Raw genomic sequence first — 9,614 nt, forward strand, 5'->3', positions numbered from 1 at the left:
AGTTAGTGGTTTCCATGGTACTACATGACTCAACAGCTCAAGTTGATTCTTAGTATTGATGACATACCACATAGGTTTAAAAAAAATGTGCTGCTGCAACATTTTCCTGTGCTTGCCATTTTCAGAAAATCTCTATTTTTTCTTTCTTAAATTTAGCATAACTTTTTTATGCTTCTTCCTTTGCCACTTTGCCTTTGCAAAGAGGTTAGGATCTAGATTGTAGAATGAATGGCTTCTACAATTCAGTTAGATCTTAGAATAGATTTACTTATTCATGTACTACATTTTATGACTTAGTTTGTCAATATAGCAAGCCATCTGGGGAAGCGTTCAAGGAATTGTTAAATTGACATACATTAATTCATTAGGGCATTCCAGTACTTTACAGGAACTACTGAGTCCAAAGGGGCCTTTTCTTTTTTCCCCAGCTCCTCTTAGCATGCAGAGTATTGCTGGAAAAAGATAAAAAAAAAACCAGTTGTCTATACTGTTTGAAGGTATACAGTCTCATCTGTCAGCATTTTTAAACATTTTTTAACATTTTGCCAGCATCCCTTTTAATGACTTTTAGTATATGTTCTGCCATCACTGCTTGTTCCAGACATTTTCTGCTTCCCTCAAGTCTCCAATTCCTTCCCTGCTCTCCTCACTCTGAATTTATATTTATTCAGCTGTTGCTTTACTTAGAATATTGAGGCCTTCAGTTGTAACTGTGACCCCCTTTTAACTTCTTTGTTTCAGGAGGTGGGTAGCCTGCTTCATCTGTGCGCTTGTGATTGGTTATTGAATTGAACAGAGTTTTTGAATCTTTTAAAATTGCCTTTAGGGAGATGTTATTGTATACATTGTTCTCCTTAATACAAGTCTTCTAAGGTTTCTCTAAAACCATTTCTTTTGCTGTTTTTAAAATATTGAATCTTAAAAGCTTTCTGAGAAATTATTTTTCTAGTAGGATATCAAGTTCCTCCGGAGAAAAAAATTGAATATATTTGCCACCCTGACACTAAATTTATTTTTTAAGTCTGATTCCTTTTTTTTTATACCATAGTCATTTTCTCAAGTATTCCTCACCACCCATTAGCCCCCAATTATAACCATTGTAATTAATTACATTTTTAATTTCATGTAAATTAATTACACAAATGAGGAAAGCACCTGACATGACATTGGTTGCCACATTCTACACCTCACTTAAAATCAAAGATAGGATACAGGATGTAGAAGGTATAAAGAATTGTTCAGCTATGAGTTAGATTAGATGGCTGGCCAATCTCTCTTCTGAGCTTCAGTCCCATATTACCAGTTGCCTATTGGACATTTTAAGCTGGATCACGGCCTGGCAGCATCACAAACCCAGCATGTCCAAAACTGAATTCTTGTCTTTCTTATCAAACCCTGCCTTCTTCTACAGTTTCCTATTTCTGTCAACAAGATCAACATTCTTCTGGTGTCCCAAGTATGTGAAATTGGTGTTATTCTAGAATCCTTATTCCACCTCACCACCACTTACCCAATCGGTTTCTTTATTTCTATCTTTATAAGATCTCTCACATTTGATACTTTCTCTTCACTAAGATATCTATCCTCTTATTTCATGTATTCATTAATTCTTGCCTAGATTATTGCATCAACCTCCTAATTGGGCTTCCTGCTTCAATTCTATCCCCAATTCTAGTCTTAACTTCTACAGTGCTTGTCAAAGTGATTTTCCTTAAGCATATATCTGATCATTTCATTCTTCATGTGAATTGATTCCAGTCTTTCCTCTAGTCTTAAATGCAAACCCCCTATATTTAGCTCTCAAAGTCCTTCACAACCTGGCCCAAACCTGTATTTCAAGCCTGACTGGACATTATCCCCCATAATTGCCATTGCCTTTGTTCCTCACATACAACATTCCATTCCTTTGTAGTGCCCCATGCCTGTAATGTACTTCTCTTCTGACCTCTGTCTTATACAATTCCTCTCTTCCTTCAAGATGAAGCTGAAGTGCCATTTTCTACATGTAATCTTTTCCTGATCCTTCTAACTGCTTTTGGAAGGATCACAAAATAACTTGTATATAACTTTTTATTTCTATGTATCTTTTTTCCATATTTCTTCTGTATACATGTGTTTATGTACTTAGGAATTATTTCTCTTTGTATCACTCGTGTACAAGTAGGCCCTTAATAAATGTGTCTTCATTGGTTGATTTTGCAGCCCCAGCCAATACAGGTTTTTCCTAGATACTAAGCTTTCTTCTTCCTCATCCTCTGTAATAGATTTTACATAAACTAATATCTTTATGCTGGCCTTTTTGCAACTGGGTAACATGGACACTGCAGATAACCAAGTATCCCAAAAAATTATATTACCCCAGCCTTTTCATTTGCTTCCTGAAGTTGAGCCTGTGAGCCATCCTTCTATTTAACTGCAACTTTATTTTGTCTTCTGTAGTTTCTTTTGATTCAAATTTTCTAATAGTATGTCCAGTCATTCACCAAAGGTTCTACATGTAGAGCACAGTCAGCTAAATGAATATTCGCAGGTTGCCTTAAAACTGTGATAACACCTTCCTTGCCCCATTTTTTTCACTCTGTCATAGTCATTATTGAAACTAAGTGGCATTTCGTCTTTTTCATTATTTTGTGGATTGCTGTGATCAAAGATTCAGCACTCACTGGCCAACCTACTGATGATGAGTTAATCTGTACTTAAGCTAAGTTAGTCATTAGAGAGCAGTTTCTTTCTAGAGTTCTGTTTGAAACCTAGCACAATCATTGATGGTTGGCATTATCCCTATTCCTAAGACCCATGCTCCAAATATGGAAAAGGGGAGGAAAAATTTGATGCCTTACCTTTGATTGTCCATGAAACTTCTCTTCTAGCTCTTTCAGGGCTTTTACTACCCAGTTCCATTATTGAACCCAGAATCTCATATCAGTTTGATCTTCTCCTAAAAAGCCCCTCTTTTCCATTATACCACAGTAGATTATATTCTTAACCAGAACTTCACAAAACAATTAGACATTCTGTGCTGAATGCAGCAATCAGCCTTTATTTGATACATTATAACTCTCAGAAGGGAAGACTTCTGTGGCTTACAGAGTAGCCTCAGCATGGAAACATTTAGTGGGAGAGAGGGACAATAAAAACCAAAAAGACTTATCTCCAAAGCAGGATGGGGAATGATAGGAAAGAAATGCAACCAGAGATGTTTTCCAGAACCTCAGGTATGATCATCTTTCTATGACGAGGAAATCTTGGATACTCGTGTGAGAAGTTGCCCTCTGGAGACAGCTCATCACATTGTTATATCGAGTTCTTGCTACATCTTCTGAGGTCAATGAATTGGGACACCTGGGTCCCTCAGCCTTGCCATACATCAGGGCATGATCAATCAGCAAACATGTAGTAAGCAACTGGTGTGTACTAGGCACTATGCAGGGAGTTGATGGGTTTATAGGGATAGTCATGTTCTTGCTCAGTTGGCTAGGAAATAGGAAATTTCTGACATAGAAGAGTCCAGGTACAGAAAATCATTTCTTAAAGGAGAGGTTGGAACAGTGGGGGATGAAAGGCAGGAGAAAAGGAGACTTATCTAGAGGAGTAACTTTTAGTAACCTTAGTAATTTCTGTGCTAAAATAGACAAGGTCCCCCCAAACCACTTTCTTATTCATCACCCTGATTTCTACTTCATAACTTTTTTTTTTTTTGCTTTATTAGGCTGTAAGCTCCATAAAGGCAGTTATCTTAATAAACATCTTTTGAGCATAATAGATGCTTGTTTAATTGAATTAAATCTATTTCTTCTGCTATCTCTAGTAACTTCTTACAGATTTTCACCTCTCACATAAAAAGGTTGGAATTGTACAAACATTGCCATACACTAGTGTTCTTTTACTTCTATTTGGTGAGCTTTGTTGATTTCCCAATCCCAATATTTTTGTGTGATCTTTAGGTCTTTTTTTCCCCCTAACAATTTTTATTGTTATTACTTGCTGAGAATTGCTTTTTTGTTGCCAAAGTCTGTTTTATGTGGGAGAGGGTTCCTATTTCAGATGTATTTGAGGGCTCTTAAAAGACTTGTCTCAGGGTAATAGAGGGGTTTGGTTTATTAAAGATTATTTTTATGTTCTTTTTCACAGAGATGACATTGATTTATTCCAAGATTGTGTGTATATACACTGGAGGGAATTAAATTTAGTAAACATTTAGCACTTAACATATAAGATCTATGTAAGATCTATGCTGTAAACTGGAGATATAAAGGCAAAAGTGAAACTTGTCTTGCTCTTTTCCAGGGGAGGGGGCACACCATGTACACACGTGGGTAAAATACAAGGTAATTTGAGGAGCAAGAGAGACCATTAACTGAGTGGCTTGTGAATGTTGAATTTTGAATTATTTCTGAAATGTTTTGTTTAACTTTTGATATATCTTTCTTGAGTAATTCACCAAGTATTCATATCCAGTTTTCATTATGTTAGTCTATAGTTTGGTTAATTGTCATTTCAGTCCATGTTTCTTGGATAGTTTGAGAAAGAGCAGGCAGTGAATGAGGTAACTTGAATATGTATTTGCACCCTGCCTTTTACCAGAACCTTTTTGATCCCTAGAAGTTATGATAGCCATTTGTTTGACCACATTAAAAATTCATACTTTTAATTCTGTAGAACTTTCCAGTGCCTGATATATAACTCTCTATTGTCAGTCAACTTCTTAAGTGGAAATTTGGTGTTAAAAATTTTCCCTAAGTTTTTAGTGTCTTAAGCTGCACACTAAGTTCCTGGTATCTGGTTTGGCATAATAAAAATAGATTGTATTCTGAGTTACATTATTAATTACTAGTTTAGTCATGAACATAAGGAAAAATATCATTAATCATTACAGAAAAATTCAAGACCTAATATGTCTGAAGGAAAAACAGAAACATCAACTTCTGAAAGGTAAATATAAGGAACAGCTGCATCTCTTGAAATTCAAGTACATAAAATAACACTTGGGCTGTGTTATTTCACAGGTAATTGGCCAGGGAATATTTACAAATTATTTGTGTACTGATGCTTTTTATTGTAGAATATAATTTTAAAATAATGTTTACTCGACAAGAAATGAAATAAAATCTTGACCTTCAAATTGTTTTGTTTTGCACATTTATTATACATTTTATAATTAAGTTTCAAAATTAGAAAGACAAAGACTGCTAATGCATTCTGCCAAATCATTTTAAAATCTTTTTTTTCTTCTTAATAGTTAACCTCAGTATTTTTTAGTTTCCCCAGATGAAGGAAAAGATCAAGTTTAACACTGTTTGATGCACATCATTGAAACAGTATTGCATTTTGGATATTTTCTAGAAATCAATCCTTTGTTTTTAAAGCCATAGGTATATATTTGAAATTTAATAATAATCTTCAATACTCTAATATTCAATAAATACAGACATCTGTTATATATATATATATATATATACATATATATATATTTATATATATATATACATATATATATATATATATATTATATATATATATATATATATATATATATACACACACACACAAATGGAAAATAGAAGAGGGCATAAATCATCAAATATGTGAAATATTTCCGAAACCCTGTTGTCAAATTAGAATCATAACATTCCTAATAGAACTCATTACTAAACAAAGATGAATCTTTTTTTACCTTTTTAAAAGAAAGTGTTTCTATTTCTCCTTTACTTTTATACTATATGTTATAGTAGGTTCCTTGAACATTATTTTTTTTTTTTTAAGAAATGAATTCTGTAATAATACACTTCACATTTTTCAAATAAACTTCACTGGTAAAGTGACCTTTCTCTGCTGCTAATTGTTAATATAGACAAAATTTTTTATTTCTACTTTTAAATTCATGTTAATTAAACCTTTTTAAGACATTTGACACTAGGAGGGAAATAAAGCAAGGTGTCCAAATTTAGACAAAATGATCACTGTTAAAGGTTAAATCCCATTATTATTAACTTCAAGGGACAATTTATTATTTTTCTTTGGAAATATTCTTTGAAATAGTCCCTTAACAGGGACCTGAAAAACATTTTTCTTCTTAGACAGATTTTTGCCATACTGGTAGTTGTTATAATGGGATCTTACATACATTCCTATTAGAGTGAAAAATTAAGTTCTCAGTATACTGACATAGAAATTGTAATAGACAGGATGAATGTCCAGTGTAGCATGGTACTGGTCTTGAATATGGACATTTACTCAGATATGAGCAATGCCTCTAAATTTTGCTGTTTCTTTGGAAGGGAAGAGAAAACCCATGGAAGGGTACAGAGAAGTAACACTGGACATAGGCCTTACTAGGCTTTTATTTATAACCTAGTTGGAATAAAGCAGTGCAGAATATGGCCCATGTTTAGACAAAGGGGGCATTTAAGTTAGGAAATACAAGGCAAAAGTTTATTTCCTCTCATTTTTGGATATAGTAGCAAATGGCATTAATAGCATTGCTAGCAATATTTTTTTGTAGAACATAAAAGTTTTACTCTAATTGAAAAGCCACTCACAGAGTCAAGGCTTTAAGCAGAACTGTCTTAAAGCTATAACCAGCAGAGAGTTGATGTACTGGTTTATTTATTCAACAAGTCTAAGAATGGAATGTTTTACTCCTTGTTATAAACAGTATAGATTGCAGAAGGTTCCCAGATAACTGTAAGCTGTAAGGGGTTTTAAACAAACCAATTTCCTCATTTTTCAAATGAGGAAACTGAGGCAACAGGGCTTAAGCAACTTGTCCAAGGTCACAGGACTAGTTCATAACACAGAAGAACCAGGCTTAGAGCATGTGTTCCCAGTCTCCTGGCCCAATGCTCTTCCACCTCATTTAAAGTGAGATTACTTATATTTTCTATTTATGTACCTTTATCACTGGTTCATCTGATTTTATTGCCTTAAACATTGTTCTCATTCTAAGCTATAAACTTGATGTGTGTCAAATATCTTAATTTTATTTATGTAACTTAGGATATATTTTGATGCAAGCGTTCCTTGATCCTTCTAATTAGTACATTTTTCTCTTTTTAGCATTTTTCCCCAATAAACTTTGCTGGAGAGAAAAATAATAAATGGCTTTGTTTTACAGCAAACAAGAAAATGCTTCTTCAGAGGAAGCCAAAAAAGAATGTGATGTAAATCCATGTAAAGGCTCATCAGCAATAAAGAATGAAGAAAGTACAACAATTTTAAATATGAAAAATGACCCCAACCTAGCAGCCCAGAATAGGGGCTCAAGGAATTTCTTCAGTTCTGTTTCAGATAATAGTGATGTTGAAGAGGTGATGGAAGAACAACAAAAAGACACTGATAGCAAAACTGAATTGAAAACTGAATTGAAGATGTGCCAAAGTTCAGAGAATGTAATTTTAAATGCTCAAACTAACAGCTCCAGTGAAGCTAAGCCTTCTTCACGGAATACTAAAAATTTGAAATTAACATCAAATGATGTTAGCTTTGAGCAGTTTTTGAGAAAAAGAGATGAACCTGAGGCTGTTAGTTCTGATGTTAGTGAGCAAGGCAGTATTCATTTGGAACCTTTGACACCATCTGAGGTGCTTGAGCACGAAGCCACCGAGATTCTTCAGAAAGGTAGCATGGAACCTCCAGCCAAGGAAGCTGGAATAGTTTCTGAGCAAACAGATGACATTTCTAGAGGAAACAGTCCTAGCACAACAGAGACAACTGTTAACCTGACAGATGAAAAGGAAGCAAGTTGAAATGAAATCAGCCATTCGTTCTAAGTTTTAGTTAAAAAATTAATAACAGTAATAATGGTAAAGAACATCTTGGATGTACTCAGTGACACTTTTGGAAATAGAAAAATGTAAGGATAGGTTATACATGCATTGTATGTGTGTGTTAAGCCTATTATTAAAGTAGTCAATTTGCCAATCATAGCACAATTAAACATGAGTATCTAAAAGGGTATGCGTGTTCTGATGAAGGTTCAATTTGAAATGGAAAAGTCTCATTTCATTAGTTTTTTTTCCCAGAAAAGGGGTGACTTGTAAAGTAAGTAATCATAAAGATTACTTATGTAAAGTTAAGCAATCATAAGAAAGGAAACACAAGGATATTGATTATTATTAAAATCTTTGAATTCCCTAAAATGAAAACCTGCCACATTCTTTTCCACCATTCTTTAAAAAGTTTAGAAAAGTCCTTTGTTAAGGTAATTGGTTAAAAATGATGGTTGATTGGTGAGTCAGAGAAGGGTTTAACTTGGAGTATGATGCTAATGTGGAGCATGCTTACAGTGATGTATTAATCTAATGACAGTTTGGATAAATGTAAAACTCCTTTGGATTTAATGTCACATTCCTGTCTGTCAGAAGCATGTAAACAGAATTATATGAATCTATGCACCTCCATACAGGTGTTAGCATCCCAGGCTGTAAGCTTACCTTAATTAAACTTTCAGTGAAAGTGAAATTCTTAAAATATATATATTTGTGTTATTTGTCAGTGTGCAAGCTGTGCATAAATCCCTGACGTATTAGTTGTATAAAGTAGGACTCATTACTGGAAATACTGTAGCTATTACTGCCTTTACTGTTGTTTTAATGATTTTTGTTAGGAGTAAGTAGACCCAAAAATGGTCTGTAAGTCAAGCCAAAGTACGGTTTAATGTAGAAACTGTAAAGCAGTTGAACTGGAAACATGTTCTGCCATGTATTCAGCCATTTTAAAACTACTACTTTACGTTAAATAAAGACTTAAAGGGGACCTAAAGCAGAAATGTATAAATCAATTTCAGGAATTTAGCCTAATGTCCATAAGATGGCTGCTAAAATGATTTTTTGTTTGTTTTTACTGTCTTAGGAACTCATAGATGTAGGAATGCATAATATGATTAACAGTAGTTTGCTTTGAAATACTGACAAACTTCATTAAAAATGCTGCAATTTTACTCCTTTAGAATGTGTTTTGAACTCTTAAATTTTGTTTCAATGAATGTTGAATGTTTTAAACAACTATTAAACACTGCTGTATATATTAGTTTTTGAGTAAATATTTGCAACAAAAAGTTGTCTGTGGGTAATTTTATTTTTCGTACCATTGCTTAGTCTTGAACAGTTGTTTTTAACTTTGGAATATTTAGGAATGGAATTGTTTGGTGGCTCTTTTATCCTGTATTTTATTCTTTGTTGGTGATAAAAATATTATATTAAATTATAGTGTAGTATGTAAGAAATTATGCTCTTATTACTTCACAGGAGAAATACTGCCTTACCTTATCATGAAGTTATCACATCTCACTTAAGGAGAAAATTATATTATGGCATTTGGTTTTCTCAGCAACTTTCAGAAGCTGAATAAGTAAATTATCTTGCCATTTCAGATGTATCCCTAAAATACAGGGGTCATTTTTATCTTTTGTGTCATATAGAGTAAAGATTAGTTAATATAAACATTGGCACCTCTCCAAGAATCTTGTGTGGCCTAGTGGAAAGAGTGTTGGATTCAGGGTCAGAGGCACATGGGTCCAGGTAATGACTTGAACTCTTAAGACTTAGGTGAATGTAGACAAATCATTTAACCTTTCTTAGCCTCAATTTACTCATCTGTAAAATAAAAGAATAATG

At 33.7% G+C, this 9,614-nt stretch overlaps 1 protein-coding gene across 10 annotated transcripts in view; it reads left to right on the forward strand.

The window, feature by feature from the left end:
* ZNF280D (zinc finger protein 280D) overlaps positions 1 to 9,055 on the forward strand; it is an 81,939-nt gene extending 72,884 nt beyond the window's left edge. For 7 of the 10 annotated variants that reach the window (XM_020981504.2, XM_078151244.1, XM_078151243.1 and 4 more), the window contains 2 exons: positions 4,877 to 4,932; positions 7,115 to 9,055. In XM_020981504.2, the coding sequence (XP_020837163.1) occupies positions 4,877 to 4,932; positions 7,115 to 7,745 (687 nt within the window). In that variant the 3' untranslated portion in view covers positions 7,746 to 9,055. Of the gene's footprint in view, positions 1 to 4,287; positions 4,329 to 4,876; positions 5,007 to 7,114 lie in introns of all 10 variants that reach the window. The other 3 variants (XR_013485357.1, XR_013485356.1, XM_078151245.1) reach the window with 3 other exon arrangements.
* Positions 9,056 to 9,614: the final 559 nt, after the last annotated feature.

This window comes from Phascolarctos cinereus, unplaced genomic scaffold, assembly GCF_003287225.1.
Source record: "Phascolarctos cinereus isolate Bilbo 61053 unplaced genomic scaffold, phaCin_HiC Scaffold_3;HRSCAF=262, whole genome shotgun sequence".
Taxonomy (NCBI): domain Eukaryota; kingdom Metazoa; phylum Chordata; class Mammalia; order Diprotodontia; family Phascolarctidae; genus Phascolarctos; species Phascolarctos cinereus.